Source organism: Xiphophorus maculatus, chromosome 2, assembly GCF_002775205.1.
Source record: "Xiphophorus maculatus strain JP 163 A chromosome 2, X_maculatus-5.0-male, whole genome shotgun sequence".
NCBI lineage: Eukaryota > Metazoa > Chordata > Actinopteri > Cyprinodontiformes > Poeciliidae > Xiphophorus > Xiphophorus maculatus.
Genome location: NC_036444.1, coordinates 5,144,017 through 5,162,857, shown reverse-complemented (window position 1 = coordinate 5,162,857; position 18,841 = coordinate 5,144,017). Strand labels below are relative to the sequence as shown.

Here is an 18,841-nt window from a genome sequence, read left to right as displayed (position 1 = left end):
TGTTAACAGCATGAAGTTGTTCGTCTGGGTCTACGGCTGATTGTTCCGGTCAAACCGCCGCGTGGTGCGTTCAGGGAGTGTCGCAGCATCAAAGTTTTAGTTTCCAGTGCAGTTGCCCTGAGCCCGTTTTTCTCGTTGCCTCCAGGGTGTGAAAGCTTCAGTTCATCCATGATCATGTCAGATATTAATTTTCACCTAAATCAAAATATTGATCAGTAATAATTCTGACACGGTTTACTTAAACATCCTGATATTTCCTGCTTAAAAGAGGTTTGTTTCTGTAAGCACCGATAATCATTTAAATACGGTGTTCCACAAGGCTCAGTTTTACATCCTTGTCTTTTTTGATACCTACATGCAGCCTTTGTGAAACACCTTCAGGAGAAACAGACTTTACCTTTGTGAAGACTGTATGCTGATGACACTCAGTGTTTCCTGGTGCTCAGCTGCTGATTTATGAACTTTCACACTGACTTTCACTATAGGAATGTTACTGCATTGAGTTGAAAGGAAACTAATCTTCAATCTTTTCTCTCAGTGGTTACTTCAATATCCTATAATTATTTTTACTTTTATGTGTTTTATTACTTTGTGTACAAAATTTATAAACTAATCAGGATTTTTTGTGAATTTCATAAAATATTTTTGTTTAAAATGTTGTTTACTTTATTATGGAACGTATTACTTATACATGTTAAATAAATGTTTGCTCTCATCTATTCTTAAAGGCCCTAATAGATTAATAGGTCTCTTAATACTTAATACTGCTCTTAATAGGTTTTGTTCACCAATGTGCCTTTAGTCTTTATACTCCATGATTAATTGATTACTAAATTAGTTGATTATTTCAATAATTGATTCATCACTACCATTTGTTTCAGCCCTACTCGGTATGCAGGGCCGGATTTAGAAGGATGTGGGGCCCTGGGCTACGGCTTTGGGGCCCAACGAACAAAATTCTTGACTTTGCACAAACAACATTAGATAGATAGTTAAAAGGCTTATTGCATTGTTTAAATGTAAAATTCTGCTCGATTTTATTCAATAACCTGATCCAATTCATAAGAAACCAAATAAGAGAAAGTGGACAACTTGATCATATTATCAAATCGATAAAGACTCAGAGTTTTAATCCTCCACAGAAACTTGACACATGAACAGACAAATGTCAGGACAGAAAATTAAAAGGCAGTTTTTACAACATGGTGTAAAACATTCAAACGTTTTTTAAAATGTCTGTTCCAGCAGCAGGGGGCGCTGCTTCTGTGAAAGCACTTCAGGACGGAAACTGCTGCATCTCTCTTCTTCTTCTTCTTCTTCAACTCGGGTCATAAATTACAGAGCAGAACGTCGGAGATTATAAAAATAAAACAAACTTATTTCTTTTAACCAGTGATGGACTCATACAGTCGCTGCAGATGTGACTGGATGAGGATTCAGTTCCAGAGTTCACCCAAAGAGGCCGCCGTTTCACCCGATTACGCAGTTTCTTACCAGGAGGAAAGCTGTCTTACATTTTAAAAAAGTAATAAAAACACTAAAAATACAAAATCTTACTAAGTATTTTTGTCTAGTTTCTAGTGAAAATATTGTAGTAGACTTGAAATAAAACAAAACTAACTTACAAGTAACTTCGGAGATTTATAAGAGCTTCTTTTAAGTTGATAATTCCTTAATATTGACAAAGTGAACCTTTTCCTGTATAACACTGAATAACAAAGTGGAATAACCTGCCAGTGGAACTAAAACTTTTTAAAATCAATATTAAATAATTATTGACCTAAAACAAGCTACTATATCAGGGATGCGTAAAGTTTGTGCCCTGGAATAATTTCACTCAAATTATTCAAATTAATCACTCAAAAATTTTCAACATTTGAAATTCAGAAATTTCCATGTTTTTTTCTAAAAAAAAAAAAAAAAAATTCTGAGATTAATCTAGTTTAGTTTTTTGGTGAAAATTTACTACTTTTCTCCTATTTACATTGGCTCTAATATGCTGTTGTATTGAGCACATACAAACATTTCTTTAATTCATAAGAGCATTATTTTTTATTTAAATTAGAAGGACAGTACGGCCCCTGAGTACTTTGAACTTTAGGATTCAGGCCCATTTTGTAAAATGTTTGGACACCTCCGTCTAATATCTTGCTGAAATGTTACCTTTCAGTTATCTTTGTCTTATTTTAAGAAAACTAAGATATTTGCACTAGAAACTAGACCAAACGTACTTGGTAAGATTTTGTGATTTGAGTCGGTTTGACTCCGAGATGATGAGCAGTATAGAAGGAGACGATTACTCCCTGATAAACCCGGTGGACCTGCAGAACCAGGATCTGAACCTGAGCCAGGACCAGCCTTTTTTCCCCCAGCAGCATCAGTCTGGATCCACAGCAGGATGACGCTCTGCGTCTCCACATCGTCCCGCCTACATCAGGCTGTTCAGGTGTCCCACAGGGTTCATCATCAGGGCCCGCTGGTTCAGCGCCTCCCTGTCCCGGACCAGCGCCGCCCTCTCCTGCTCCACCAGGGCGCGGTCCTGCTCCACGGCCGCCCGCTCCCGGTCCAACCACAGCCGCTCCACCTGCACCGCCGCCCGGTCCCGTTCCACCGTCTCCCGCTCCCGCTCCAACGCCGCTCGCTCCCGCTCCACCGCCTCCCACTCCCGCTCCAGTCCACCCAGCGTCCCGCCGCACGGCTCCTGGAAGTCCGTGGAGGAGGACGGCTGCTGCGCAGGAGGGAGGCGGAGCTTGTGTCTGGGGGCGGGGTCTGGGTGCTGGTCGTCATCCTGAGTTAGAGGAGTGAGGAGGGGGGCGCTACCGGCCAGACGCCCCTCCATGGCGTCATTCATCAGGTGGAACCATGGCCAGGAGGAGGCGCTGTCAGCAGCACTCTCCATCCCAACGGGAGGATACTTCAGGTCCTGAACAGAAGGTGGGACACGGTTTCTGCAGCTTTCACCAAATTTAGTTCAAGACCACTTTCAATTAAATTTAAAGAGGCAGTATTATGTGGCACACAGTCCCATTTTATAGCATAATTAAGCAACTATGTTACCTTCAGTTGTTATAAAAACACTATCAGATAAGACTGTGCATCTTAACGTTTTAAAATTGTGTCTCTGTCTCTTTAAAAACTCCTGCTCTTTCTGAAACTCCTCCTTCAGGAAGTCATCGCAACATGGCTCCTCTATTAACCCTTTAACAACGTTTCTACCAGTGTTTCACTGAGAAGTAGCTCCTGTAATGAGCTCAGCAGATGCTCAGTTCTATCAGGTGTTTGCTAATTGCTGCTGGCTAGTCTGAAGGAGCTCAGTGAGGGAGTTGCAAGGACTTTGGGCGCTTGTAAACTGCAGCTCTGAGGAGGAGCCGTGTCTCATAGGCAGGGCTAGGTCCACTTAGACGTTTTGCACAGCTGAATGGTTGTCATGGAAATTAAAACATTTCTCAAACATGCATGAAAGATTCAAAGCAACACGCCAGGTCTGTTTTGATGAGGGAATAACATTATAACATGATGTAAAGCTTAAAAAAAGTTGACTTTCCAGAATACTGCTTTCTTAGGGACCTGACTCACAACAGAAATAGGGTTGAAACGATTGAGTAAATCATGATTATTGAATTAATGATCAACTAATTTAGTAATTGAATAGTCAAAAACTGGAGAAAACAAACTCTACAAAAGGCCATTTGCTGAAGGAATGCAAATAAAAAAGTAAATGTACAAAAATATATACATTTTGCATTTAAGAGTAAATAAACTTCTTAGTTTGTAAATATGTTCTAACCAGAACTCCTAAAGTTAATAAAACACAAGACAATGTTGACTGGGAATCTTGTAAAAGCCAGTATGTGGATATGTTGGTGTTTTTTTTAAGTTGAGTCTCTATAAATAATCACTTTTAGTGATAAAAAAAGGTCATTTTTCATGTGGATTAAATGCCAAAATACATAAAAATGTATTAATTTTCAGAGATATCCAGCTACATGTGGACTAAGCCTCACCATTCCCTGTGATAGGATGGTAGGAATGTCTCACCTTGTACCTCCTCTTCAGATTGTCCCACTTCTTTGCCATCTGGTAGGTGGAAACTTTTCCCTGCAGGCTGAGCTCCTTCAAGATGGCTCTGAGGAAGCAGGTCATAACATCATCATCAACTAGGGATGCAAGTTATCCATTGATAAGTTAATCTAAAGTTGGCTGATCTTCCTGAGTTTTTGCTTGTTTCAACAGGACCAACCGTCTATCCACCACATAAAGGGCTGTTTTTTATAATATGCTGAATGAGACATTTTTGTGTCAGCTGTATTAAATACTGACTAAATAAACAGAAAAAGTTGTTTTTTTCACATTATTAAACAGACATATTTAAGAATATATAACAAAAACAAGAACCTTTTTGGTGATGACTACAAATATAAAAGATAAAAAAATTAAACGTATAAAAAACTTAAATACCCTTGAAAAGAGAGATACTTAAACAGAAATACCGCTTTGAAGGAATGTCAAAATTTCACTCCATGAAGTAAATCAACTCAGACAGCCATCAAAATCAAAATCTTATGTTTTTTAAATTATTTTGTTTTCTACGTTATACCCACGGCTTTTCTATCATCGCGCAAAGTGCATTTTGCATCCCAAACCGGACACCGTTTGGATCGCTTCTCTTTATTCTGGAAACCTCCGCCATCTTTGTTTTTGTATCAACGGCTCCGGTTATTAACGATGACCAACTGCGCCCTCTGCTGGATGGCGACGAAACTATAACACTAAATGTTCTAAGTTTTTAGCTAACCGACTGGAACCGGTTTTAATCTAACGAACCACTACTCATTTTTATTTTTATTTTTTTTTGCAAAAGGAAGCATCTCCGCCTCACCTCCAGGCAGCTTTGGCAGCGTTCCTCCTCCCGGTGAAGAGCACCTCGTTGGAAGCTCGGAGTTTGATCATCCTTCTGGTGTCCTGGTCGCTCACTGGGAAGCAGACGCAACAGAGAGCCGCTGCAGTCACGTGTTCCTGGAAATTACTCGCTGTTTGACCTCTGGTAAGTTTGGTTCGTTTTCCCCCTGAATCACTGATACCGTTGCCAAAGGTCCGCGTAAAGCCCGGATGTTGACTTTAGCCTGCAATTTGTATTCACAGACACTAGATGGCACTCCTCTCCTTACTGACTTACATCTGGATAAAAATATTATGTCGACGTAGAAAGCGTGGCGCAACTGTGCTTCGTCTGTAATCGATTCTTCCGGTCAAAAATCGCAGCTACGTCGAAAAATGTATTTTATAGACTTACATGGATAAATGTACAAAGAACCGGAGACTCTGCAACTATAAAACGTAACGGGAACAAAAGAAAACTCTCAGTGATTCTAGCTTTTTATAGTTTGTGCCAGGAGTTTTTAACTGGACATGGAGGTGAGAACGATTTAACCCAGTTGTTTAAACAAAACTTAATGATAAATAAGTAATGTGCTTTAGAATAAAAATGCAAGTTGCTATTGGATTAGTTTTAAAGACATTATTTACACTATGCTTGAGGTTGCGATCTTGCTTTAAAGACATCAGCTGGAAAGATGTAAGTAATAAGAGATAAATAAAAATATTATGTTGATTAAATTCCTCTTTTTAATCTGTCATGTCAGATGGAAATGGCCAGAGATGGGCAGTAACTACTTACATTCACTCACATTCAGAGCAGAATCAAATTAAATCTTGTTTAGGTGGATTCATCTCAAATGTTGGTGAAATAAAAAATATTGTGCATTGACATCACGATAACACATTATCATGTTGTTAAGCCTGGCGTTGTGGTGGATCTGTCCCGTATTTTGGAGGTTCTGAAGCAGCGACCCATATTTTCCTTCTTCCTGAACAAACAGATGAGACGGATTCAGGATGAGTTCAGATCAGATAAGCAGCTTGTGTCCACATCATTACAGCAGAGGAAACGTTTCCTGCAGCTCCATCCGAGGGGTTTTGCATGTAAACTGATCTAACCTCAGTTAGTTTTAGTGTTAATAAGAAATCCAAAACAAACCGGACCGAGATAAACCGGAACATTGGCCAGTTTATGAAATAATTAAGTCCTGACTTCCTGCTAAACTATTCCAACATGAATATGATTTTAAGCAAAATATTAATTGTTGATTTTGACTAAGAATATCTATTTTTAGTTCAGATTAATAGTAATAAATTAAACATTTGCGCCACCTGTTGATGCAATGTGGTACTGTGCAATTTACATATAAAATTATTTCATCCTTAACAAAAGAATATTTTAAAATGAGCAGAAATTATTAAATTTTTGCAAAATACATGCTCTTTAGGTTACCTTAATAGGAGCTATGCAAAGTTGTGTAATGTACATACAAGATAAAGTAATCGATTAATAGAATGATCAATTAAAACAAGCTCAATTTCCATTTGCATGATTTATAGTTTTTCTCCTGTTTCTCTAAAACTGTAGGACAAATGTCTTCAATCTGATGTTTTGGTCTCAACAAGTCTTTTGTTTGAAAGTCAAATTTGTTTACAGCAACTTCATAAATCATTTATTTTGTTGTGTCTGTTGTTTTGTTGATATATAATGGGTAATTAAAATGTCTTCCAGTTCCAATGTTAAATGTTCATTAAAATTTAAAGTTTAATGATCTCTGAGAATGTGTTCTTGCATTATTATTCCATTATCATTAAATTACTTAAAACTGACTTCAAAACAATATTATTATATTTATCACAATAACTTCTGGGACAACAAAATGTGTTATCATGACAGGCTTATTGATTAATAGTAAAGACACAAAGATGAAGAAAATCATAGAGTGTGAACCAGGAAAGTACTTGTACGTACTTTTGTAGGAGAGCTCTGACGGCGTGGCGCACTCCTCTCCGCTGGCGTCGATGTAGGTGACGGTGGCGTCGGCCTCGCCGTGGTCTCCGCCCACCATGCTGTCCAGCTCCGACATGCCGCTCCGCTCCCCCATCAGACAGTCGGGGGGCGGGGACGACCCGAACACGGCGTCCTCCTCGCTGGTCCACACCGGTGTCACTCTGGGGGCTTTATCGGCCAGCCGGCCCTCCAGAGCGTCGCTCATCAACTGGAACCAGGGCCAGGAGGCCGGGTTGGTCTGGGCCTCCATACCGCGAGGAGGAAACTTGAGGTCCTTCACAGGCAGGACACAAGATTCAGAACCAGCAGCACTAAAAAGACGGATTTATTCTGATAAATTTACATAGTTTATAATTGAATGACCTTCGCAACAGTTTCCAGAGAATCTGGGAGTAATTATAAGAAACACACTGTATAAACGCAAAATATTAAAGTAATTTTGGTCTAGTTTCTAGCACAAATATCTTATTTCACTTGAAATAAGACAAAACTAACAAGTAACTTCTCAGCAACAGATAAGAGCTTGTTTGGGTTAATAATTGTTTATATTGGTGAAAAAGTACTAGATTATTTCACTTATAACATGGGAAAAATGTTTTGTTATTAATGAAATGATCTGCTAGTGAAACTAGAACTTTTCAATATTAAGGAATTATTTACTTAAAACAAGTTCCTATATCTTTCTGAAAAGTTACTTGTAAGTTAGTTTTGTCGTATTTCAAGTATACTAAGATATTTGTACTATATATTAGACAAGAATTAATTGTTAAGATTTTATGTTTTTGCAGTGCAGATACGTCGGGCATTATGGTTTAAAAATAACATTTAATATTTTTCTGTACTAGATCCAATTTGAATCAATTCTTCCTCGCTTTATTTTTCTAAAAAAAGAAATTACAAATGACAGAAATAATTTCCCCAATTGTCCCAATTACTGTTCTAAATATACCGTATCGTTTTTTCAACATATGATCTTTTTTGAGTCTCTGTGTCTGTTAACGATTAATCGATAACTAAATAATCGATTATTTAAATAATCGATTTGTCACAATTAATCATTTCAGCCTTAATTATCTGTCCTATTTAGTTTTTCCTTGGGATTTTTAATCAGGTTTTAATTGTTAATTTCTGTCAGATAAATAAATTTACTAACTTTATGAAGTTTGTTGTGAATTTGAGAGAAAAAAAAGACATTTTTCACAGTAAAACAGTCGATACTTTAGGACAAACCTTGAATTTAGTCTTCAGGTTGTCCCATTTCTTGGCCACCTGGTCTGGAGTTATCCTCCCAGTCAGACCCATCTCCTTCACAATCCCCCTGAATCAGAACCAAAACCTTTTTAAACAGGAAGCTTAGCTGGAATCATGAATATTAAAGGTGTTTCAACTGTGATTGTGATGGAGACCAAGGCTCTATTACTAATAAAATAGGATTATTGATATTATGTTTAATTGATTTACCAACAAAATGGTTCTTTATTTCAGTTGTATTAAAATATTTTCCCACATTCTCGCCGTACAGGAAGGATGGTCAATTAAATGTCACAATTAAATCAATTGAACACAACGTAATAAAATAATCCTGTTATATTAGTGATGGGACGCCTGGTCTCCGTCAGTGATGTTAGTGTAAGTGTTGACATTCCTGACCTCCAGGCAGGTTTCGCCGTGTTCCTCCTGCCAGTGAACAGAACCTCATTAGCAGCTCGCAGCTCAATCAGTCGCCTCGTGTCGTCTTCTGTTACTGTGGACATTTCCAGTTTCACCGGCACATTAATCTGAGTGAACTCATCCACAGAGAGGTACAACCCAACAACAACCCCCTCCTGTTTCCGGTCTCTTACATTTGTAGGTGAACTCTGTGTTCCGATGTAGATCTCCCAGAGCCGATGATCCGATCTTCTCTTCGTTATCGACCAACAGATCCATCTCAGACTCCGTCAGGAACTCGGCCATCCCGCCCCGGCTTCGCCGCGCTCGTTTCTTTGGCGTCGGCAAGAGAGTCTCGCACTCCTCGTCTCCGTCCTCCACGATGGGAGCGAGGATGGGCGCGGCGTTGGCCATTCGGCCCTCCATGGCGTCGTTCATCCGGTAGAACCAGGGCCAGGAGCTTGGGTTGGCCTCCACACCGCGGGACGGAAACTTCAGCTCCTGGAGGAGACGCACACAGATCCTCATCACCATCATTTAAGGAAGTTTTCACACCTGATGGTCTGGTAGATTCAGTTAGATTGGGGACCAAAATTCTAACATTTGTTACATTTTCAGCTGCTGCAGTTCACTTTCACATTGCACTGAGTCAAATGAACCAAGTCTTGTGAAAAAACTGTTCCTCTCCTTGCCTGAGGGGGCGCTGCACCAACAACTACTGAATCAAACAACACAAAAACCTCAAAAGAAGACACTTCCTTCTTCACAAAATGTAAACAAAAATGGAGTATCATCAGAATTTAACGGTTGTATGATTTGTCTTTTGTCTTTGGTAAAAGACAATAAATCATTTCTCCTGCTAGGGTTAAATTCTCATGTTTGTTTTGGTTGTATTTACCCAGAATGCCCTGCACTATAGTCTGCTTCCAGCTTTTGGAGCAGTCTCCAGTCTGCTTGGATTCACATAAGCATTTAAACCGCACCAGAGCTCACTTTAACCGAACAAAGAACAAGGTTTGTAGATGGGCCAGAGTTTTCTTTTTTGGAGTTCAATTGCTCGTTCACACCTCACAAAACGAACCGAACTTTCTAGACAAATGAACCAGAGTTCGATTAAAGTGGACCAAACAGGGCTGAATGCACCGTAAGGCTCTAATTAACAGCTGGTGCTGTAAAGCTTTTCCTGCCCCTGGAACCATTTATATCACAAATTTAAAGACGTTGTAAAAAGCCAGACAAAGTGTTTTGGATCTCTCAGAGCTCCACAGGCACCTCGATGCCTTCACTGTATGGAGAGAAATTTGTTCCAGTATTATTGACAAAAATGCAATTTGTTAAATTTGTTCTATATTTTTTGGAAAAAAATAAAATTCAGTAAAATAAGTAGATAAATAAATCAGAATCTTTTTTTGCAAAAAGTAAATCTGAAAAAAATTAAAATTTGAAAAACAATTTGAAAAAAAAACCCTCCATAAATATAGCAAACTATAAAAAAGTAGATCAACTACTGCATACATGTTGTAAAGTTTCAATGATGCAGTTTGGAAATTATTTTATTTTTATTCATTTAATGTACAATATCCGATTTGTCTTTTTTTTTTTTTTTACATATTTGTGTCAGTTTGGTAAATAAAACTGTTCTAATATTAGCAACCAGTATTTATTTCCATCTTGTTTCCGTTTGCTTCTGTGGGGGAAGTGAAGGAGGCTGTCACATATTTGCTGTCATGTGACAGTAAGTAACTGTTACCGACTCTAACAGCAATGTTAAACATTTCCATATTGGTGGATTCCTAGTTTTTATTTTTGGAACATGTTCTTTGCTTGCAGTAATATTGGGGCAGATTTCTCTCCCTACAGCATCGCTGCAGGAGGCTCTGGGGGTCCAGGCGGTTTATGTACCTTATACCTCCTCTTCAGGTTGTCCCACTTCTTGGCCAGCTGCTCTGTGGTCAGCCGCCCCTGCAGGCCGAGCTCGAACAGGATGGCTCTGAGGAAAACAAAGGCAACGTTTCTAACTTAGGCTGAAAAAGTTATAATTTAAAGTGAGGGAATCTCACCTCCAGGCTGGCTTGGCCGAGTGTTTTCTCCCCGTGAACAGCGCTTCGTTTGCAGCTCGAAGTTTGATCATCCTCTCGGTTTCTGCCTCGGTCACTGTTGGGCAGAAAAATCGGGTTAGAAACAGAAGCACAAGGTGAAAATAATAAAATCACTAGCTGGGTTTCCATTACAAATGTCCACAAAACTATGACGATATGCTAATGTCTACAAAACACAATTCACAATTCTATGTCCAGTTAGTAAGAAACGCAATTAAAATCACACATGAATAAGTTTGTTCATGTGATAAGTCACTAAAAAACAAAACATGCTGCACTATCATCTTCCAACCAGTTCCTGTCACATCCGGTTGTTCATCACATGACTGATACAAAGTGTTTCCATTGCAATTTTGTTAAATTCACAAAATTTTAATACAGCCAAAAAACCACCTCATCCTGGTGCAAAAACGTTTTGTCAAAACTGGTGGCGTGTTTCTATTCAGTAATTTTATTTTTGCAATTCCAATTTTCACAATTTTATGGTGAATGTTAGTCCAGCTAAAGAGTCAAGTTCATTTCTGTGATACTGTTAGATTTTCATCCCTGAAAAATGTTTGTAACAAAATCAAGCAAAAGAAATATTTTTCCAAAATAGTTTCTTTCAATATAAAACTTTAACAAAAACTGCAGGTTTGTGTGTCTGTCTGAATTTTGGCTAAAACAAACGTTTTCATTTAAGTTACTCACAGTGGGTGGAGAAATTTTACTCAAGTAAGAGTAGCAATACTTCATAGTAAAATAACTCATAAAAGTATTTTTTTTTCCAAATCATTATGTTGATGTGTTAATATAACGATCTCAGGAAGGTTCACCTACTTTTATACGTGCACTCTGTCATCCTCCGCCATCCCATGGGAACGCCGCCAGTGGGCGGGGCCTCGGCGTGGACCGGCTCGTCTTCCTCCACCGGCTCGCCCGTCACCGTCTCGTCCATCTCCGTCTTGATGAGGAACTCCAGGATGTCCGTGTTCTCCTGGTTCTGGCAGGGCTGGCAGTCGGGGGGGTGGGCTGCGTTGCAGGGACTGTCCGGACTCAGAACCAGGCTGCTGTTAAACAGGCGGCCCTGCATCGCTTCGTCCATGATGTGGAACCAGGGCCAAGACTCCACCACGACCCCAAGATGCTCCTGGCCCTGGTAAGGCTGTTTCAGGTCCTGAAAGAGGAACACAGTGACCCCTGCAGGCTCAGACAAGAAACTGCAGTAACTGGTAGAAGCGGTAAGGGGGTTTTCACACCTGATTGGGAACCAAAATTGCAACATTTGCTACATTTTCAGCTGCTGTAATTCTCTTTCTCATTGCACTGGGTCAAACAATCCGAACTAATTGAAAAACCTGTTCTCCTCCTCGCCTGTGGGGGCGCTGCACAAAGAACCACTGAAGGAAACGACACAAAACGTCTGAAGAAGACACTGAGAGAAACTTCCTTCCTCACGAAATGTAAACAAAAACAGAGTGGAGTAGGTTTGGATGATACGGCTGAAAAACGCAGCATGACGTAAGCGTTTCATGTCAGTCGATACTGATAATTATTGATTTGTTTTTTGTTTTAAATTTCTGAAATATTGCCAAACTGATGGCATGAGCGTTCCTGTTTTATCCACAGTTTTCACTCCACGCCTTTGTTTCTTTTACTTTTAAGTAGTTTTGAGGCACAGTGGTGAAACCTGAAACTGCTGCTGCACAAGTTACTCAACAGGCTGTTGCTAGGTAACCAAAGAGTGAGAGAGTTGCTAGGTAACCAGAGTGAGAGAGTTGCTAGGTAACAATAGAGTGAGTGAGTCAGTTGATTCCACAAATCTATCTTAGCTAGCCATGAAAGGTTGAGTGGCTAAAGTCTTTCCTCTGCCTTCATTTCCCAGAATGCTGTGCGATTCTGCGTTCGGTGAAATTACTGAATATTGTATTGGACATATAATCTATTGATATATGTCCAATTATTGATTTATTGTCCAGACCTAGAGTAGCATCAGATTTTAACAGCGCTCTCGCTTTTGTTTTGGTCATATTTACCCAGAATGCCTTGTGTTTGAGTCAACTTTCTGCTTTTGTAGCGGTTTCCAGTTTGACATCCACATATGGATTCGTACCGCACCAGAATTCACTTCATCCAAACCAGGACTGAGATTTTTAGGTGGACCAGAGTTCGCTTGTTTGATTCAACTGCGTCCCCAAACAAACCTGACTTTCTAGACAAATGAAGTAGAGTTGGTTAAAGCAGACTAAACATGACTGGTGTGAATGCACCCTAAATAATCCAGGTATCTGGAAAGATGTAGGAGATTTTTACCAAAGTTTTGAAATGGTAAAAAAAAAAAACCAGTGTTGTCTCATTTTTTACTGAAATTACTCTAAATTTCTGTTTTTCTTTATGAACTCCTGCAGAAGTTTAGCTAACATCAGAGCTTTAAAAAGGCTGCAGCAGCAGATGAAGCAAACCCAGAACCGCTCCACTGCTGTGTTATTAAAAACCCCTGCAGCTCGGTGTTGTGTTTATGCAGATTCCCTGGTCACATCCCGTCCCGCTGAGCTACACGAACAGAACTCAAACATCTGAAGGAGGGATAAATAAATGATGAGCTAAAGCCGGTTTATAGTCTGACTGCGTCCTCACAGCAGGGCTGGTTCTGTGAGAGATCCAGCTGTTACAGCAGAGGGTTTAATGCAGGAATATTTAGGGGAGTTGATTAAAAAGACCCAAAAAGATAACAGAACCCATCAAAATCCTTATTAATGTAGCAGCTGCTGTTAGTAATTACTCTGTAAATGCTAAAAAGTGCTCCATTTGTTAACACTATTTAAATTATTGGGGTTCCCCATGGCTCAATACTGGGCACTTTCCTATTTTCATCCTGTATTCTGCCATCTAGTCGATATTATTCAGTATTTTTATTCACGTCCTTCACCATTTTTACGCTGATGATATCTAACTGTGTGTGTGCTTTTGAAAAGTGATCTAAATTGGTCAATTGAGCCAGTAAAACAGAAGCAAAAATATTAGAAAAATTTAAAACATAACTAGAAATAAGAAAGGACATAAGGAAAGAAAAAAGACAGACAGGAAAGAAGGAAGTAAAGGAAAGTAGAGTTCATCAAGGTCAGACAAATTTCTTACTTTTTCCACTTCCAGTTTTTCTCCATAGACTGTATGGCAAGCCATTAGTATCAAAAATAAGACATATAGTAACAGGTTGTTCTAATAGGTAAATAATGAGATGTGCTGTTTTTTACGCTACCTTGTTGTGAATCTTAACATCTGGTGATGTACAAAACATGTGGTGGCATTTTATTCAGATTTTATCTTCAAAACTCTAGATCCCTAATTTTGGGGGAATGAGAGAAAGCACATGCATCTTCCTTTCTGCTCCCCTCTTAACCAGAGCCAGGTTAACAGGTTTTGGGATTCAGAGTCAAATCTTCATAGATGGAAGAGATGACAGGGAAAGAACGGACATGGAAAGGCCACAAGAAAAGAAAGAAGAAAATCAGGAAAGAGGGAAGTACTGCAGGAAAGGAAGTAGGACGCAAGAAATCAGAGACAAAAAAGAAGAAATGAAGGTCACATGGACGGAAAATGGCAACAAGAATGTAAGACGAGGGACAAAAGGACATGAGAGAGGAAGGAAGAAAGAAAGGAAAGACAGGTCACAGGATACGAGACAGGAAGGAAGGAAGTGGTGACACAGCATTCCCTGCCCCCTTTAGACAATGGCAGTCTGGTACTGAGTGTCTTTTCCTACATTTATCCTGACTATTAAACATGTTGAGCTCAACATGACACAAAAATAACAAAATGTTGAGGAAAAAACTGCTTTTTTTCTAGCTAAAATCAACCAAAGTTATACGAGTTTTACCTGAAGAAATCAAACCGTAACGTTCAGGTTTGACCCAGAAACAAACCAGTTTTATATTAATCACAATGTCTTCCTGCTCACTTTAAAAAGATCAGTCCTTTCATATACCGGTGACTGGTCGGGTCCAGTTTATCTGTCTAAAACTAGGTTTTGTTCTGTTTGTGCTAAAAATTTCCTTCACAGCTGCTCTTTTTGTTTTAAAATAAATCCAGATGCATCTATTTATCTAATTTGCCTTTATTAATGTCAATATCTATTATCTTTAGAGCTCTAACTAAAAATTATCTCACTAATTGATTGTTCTGATGATTAATCGGTGTACAAACATATATCAACAAATATCAGTTATCGGTCATAATATGCTGATATCAGTCCAAATTTTAACATCAGTGCATTCCTGGTATAAATTAGGATGTCAACTAAAGATTACTTTATTCTAAACGATTTAATCGTTAAACAAAAACTGGCACATTTTCTAATTTTTCTTTTAACCACTTAAGCTTATTTTATACAATATTAGAAATATATTAAAAATTACAAATATTTTAAATAAGAAAATAAACACTTTATTGCCTAAATGCAACAAAAAAGGAATCCTTTTAGTGAATGATTGATGATTTGTGTCATCTGCAGCTAAAACATACAGTCTTCTAACATTAACATGAGATTTGTTTTGTTTTTACAGAATTTGAAACAGGTGAACTTTAACTACGCCACTTTAGGGGGTTCTGAGTAGAACATTTTTACAGACCAGGTTTTTTTTTTTATCTTAAATGCAAACCATAATTTTTTTTTTTTGCAGTTTAGGTTAAATTACTACTCTGAATATGCTGTTCTTTCAGCAAATAGCCTTTTGTACTCTAGTTGTATCTAGATTAATCAGTTACTAAATAAGTCAACGATTATTTGAATAACCGATTTCTCAAGATTAATGCGATTGATTGTTACAGACCCAGTTATCTTACTCATGCATTTTTCTGTAAATTGCTTAACTCTCACAATCTCTTTAATTATTTTATGTTTTGTCTTGAACAGCAGTTTGTGCTGATGTGAAAAACAGTTTATAAATTGCTGATTATGCCTCTATAACCTGAACTCACCTTATACTTGGTCCGCAGGTTGTCCCATTTCTTGGCGATCTGGTCAGCCGTCAGCTTCCCCTCCAGACCCAAACCCTTCAGGATGGTGCTGAGGAGCGACAGAGGATAACATCTGAGACTGAGGTAACCCAAGAACGGAGAGTTTATAGACTTCATGTGTGGGGAATGATGAAACGGATGATGAAACGGGCAGCAGACGTCGAACGGGACAATTTAAAACGAGGCCAAAACTCTGGATTCATTTGTTCTACAGCAGGAGTCTCTGGGTTTAATCTGATGTATTTCCAGACGAGGGCAGAGTTTCCAAAAATTAGACTCCAGTAAGAGTAGTACGACTTCAGCGTAGTTTTACTCAAGTAAAAGTAAAAAAGTATTTTGGTAAAAAGTCTGCTCAGGTACTGAGTAAAAGATCAAAACAAAAATTACATCATCAGATGAACCAAAGTATAAAGTTAAGTGGAAATTTTTGGTATTTTAAGGACAAAAATTACAACAATTCATTTTAGTAACAAAAAATAACAAAATCTGGCAAAAGAAAATTTTTCCAAATCAAATTTTTTCAATAAAAAAACTGATGAAACTTTTTTAAAAAAGTGCAGGTGTGTCCTCTGAGTTCAATCCAACTCAGAGGACAAGACCTTGACCTGGACCACAGAACCAATCCTGACTCGGCCCAGACCATGCTGAGACCTCCTCACCTCCAGGCGATCTTAGCCGAATTCCTCTTCCCAGTGAACAGAACCTCGTTGGAGGCCCGGAAGTGGATCAGCCTCTTCACGTCCTCCTCCGTCACTGTAGGTCAGAGGTCAAAGGTCACAGGTGCATCAGCAGGACAGAAGCCAGAGGAGCTGCAGATACTCACTCTTGTAGGAGTTCTCCTGGAGGTTCGGCTGCAGGCTCGGTTGGAGGGTGGGCTCCATGGTGATCATGGGAGAGCGGGGACTCGTTCTGGTGTTCGGGCCCGCTTCCTACAAGTTAGCTCATCGTGTAGTTCGGGTCCTCCAGCTTCCTCCAGCTTCGGTCCATTCAGCAAGTTGGGTCCAGTTCGGTTCGGCAGAGCTCCGAATGGTTAAACCGTCCGTTAGCTTTTTTTTCCGGCTAACACAACACAACAAACCAAACAGATCCGAGCTTCCTGCCGAGCTGAGAGTCCGGTTACAGACAGCTGGGACTGGTTCCGATGTCCGGCATGTGTCAGAACTTAATGACACCGCCGCAGAATCATCGGGCAGAACCGTAAATACACCCGATGGAGGTACCAGAGCTAGCTGCTGCTGCGCCTGGTGCTGAAAAAAGGAGCGCTCGATACCTCCGCCCAAACCTCCCTGAAGTCATGTGACCGAAATCTGGAGAGGGTGGAGTTACAGACACATTATATTATATTATATTATATTATATTATATTATATTATATTATAATATATTATATTATATTATAATATATTATATTATAATATATTATATTATATTATATACTCTAATGAGCCCCTTTTACTGTAAATAAAAACAAATTATGACAGAAGAAACTGAGATCAGGATTCTAACTTTAATAAATAAGGAATGAGGGGCAGTTTATTTTCTTCTCAGTCAGTAAAGGTGTATATAGGGGGGGGGAGTCTTGAAGTAATCTTAATTTATCGTAAACAAATACTCTGATGTGTTTATATTTGTGTCTGTTTGCAGATAGACACAAATTGTTGTAATTTTTGTCCAGAAGAAACGTGAACAAGGCTAAAAAGAAAGATGAATTACAATTATATATATACAGTATATACAGTATATATATATATAAACCCTTCTCGGTGGTCCAACAGCTCCACCAGCGTTCCTCTGAATTCTTTATTTTTCTTTCTTTTCTTTTTTTTAGATGTGATCATATAGTTTAAACAATTCCTCAAAAACAAAACAAAACATTCTTATTCCATAAATCAAACAGTAAAATAACAGACAACTGCCACAGAAGTTAACAGTTAAAAGTTACATTCACAAAACTTTTTTTGTGAATATATATACATTCATAAATTTACACTTTGAACCCACCTAGTGCGATACAAAATGAAACTCTCACAATGTGACTGACTGCATGCAAGTGGTCCAACAGCTGAGAAACAAAAGACACAGTTAGCGTCGTGACCGAGCGGTCAGCCACAAACACCAACTGGAGCAGCTCCCACTCATAGGGTCATATTTTTCCAGCCCAACCACGAGAAAACTTTATAAATTATATTTATAATTGTTAAATGATCTTACAGTATTTCGTTAATTGTTGAACTAGAAAAATATGACCCTAAGTAAAAACAATAGTGAAGAGCTGCTTCTCTCCACCAGCAGTTCCTCAGGATCCTGGCGGGGGAAGCCGAGAGAGCGCCTGCAGGACCCGTTGCATGCAGTCACTCATCACACCACTAGGTGGCTCCAAACACACGGATCAAAAATCTCATTACAAACACATACACACTATTATTATTATTATTTTGGGCAAAATTCACATACACATTAATACACACCTGTCTCTCTGTTATATATATATGTACACAAATTTATTTTCTTTTTTTTAGGTCAGAAGCATTGCTAAAGTTATTTAATTTTAGCAATGCTCTCTAATTATGATAATATAATATAATAATTATGATCTAATTATGATTTCTAATTATTAATATAATAATTAGAGATCGAATATTTTATAGATTTTTATGTATCTTTTTTTTTTTTTTTGAATTTTGGTAGACAAAATAAGTGAAGCCCATCTTGGGCACACACACCTTTTGACTTTACTGACTTTGTGGTCCGTAAACTGGGATGATATTTTTTGTTTCTCCATCAAAAGATATCAGTTTAGTGGTAAAGAATAAATCTGCTTAACATTTATGGTCATAATATGATGGCTGATCTGGAACATGTAACTGTAAGTTGTTAATTTGTTCAAACTTCGGTGGTGAAGCTGATAATCTGAGACAGTAACATTATGACAATAACGACTTTAAATGTTTCTATGGGATCTAAACTGGGCTCTGCTGCCCCCTGCAGGCAGCAGGAAGTCTCTGCACAGTGAACCTGTTCAGGATCCTGCAGAATAAAGTCAAGTTTAAAATATTCATACAATTAAAAAGCAGGAAATCTAATTTTACAGTTTAATTCAGACTAGACGTTTTAAAAGCCGTATGAACATTTAAGTGGATGGATGATGAATAAAATATAAAGTGTTTAAAAGCAGCTTTTGATTTTATCTTGTGTGTGATGTGAGAAGA

General features: G+C 38.6%; 1 protein-coding gene across 1 annotated transcript; it reads right to left on the bottom strand.

Annotated features, from left to right (window-relative positions):
* Positions 1-1,099: 1,099 nt before the first annotated feature.
* LOC102238370 lies at positions 1,100-16,903 on the bottom strand. The gene is made up of 13 exons (XM_023325870.1): positions 16,457-16,903; positions 16,293-16,386; positions 15,595-15,682; positions 11,458-11,794; positions 10,600-10,693; positions 10,442-10,529; positions 8,734-9,040; positions 8,540-8,633; positions 8,120-8,207; positions 6,851-7,163; positions 4,880-4,973; positions 4,039-4,126; positions 1,100-2,923 (listed from the first exon to the last, which is right to left on the bottom strand). Exons 1-13 carry the CDS (start codon positions 16,521-16,523, stop codon positions 2,429-2,431), a joined length of 2,247 nt encoding a protein of 748 aa, XP_023181638.1. The 5' UTR covers positions 16,524-16,903; the 3' UTR covers positions 1,100-2,428.
* Between the last annotated feature and the right edge of the window lie 1,938 nt (positions 16,904-18,841).

Coding starts and splice junctions, on each gene's coding strand:
- LOC102238370 (XM_023325870.1), bottom strand. CDS start 16,523: ATGATCACCATGGAGCCCACCCTCCAACCGAGCCTGCAGCCGAACCTC. Junction 11,795..15,594: donor ACCTGCGGACCAAGTATAAG/GTGAGTTCAGGT, acceptor TTCCTCTTTCAG/GACCTGAAACAGCCTTACCA. Junction 7,164..8,119: donor ACCTGAAGACTAAATTCAAG/GTTTGTCCTAAA, acceptor CTGCCTGTGAAG/GACCTCAAGTTTCCTCCTCG.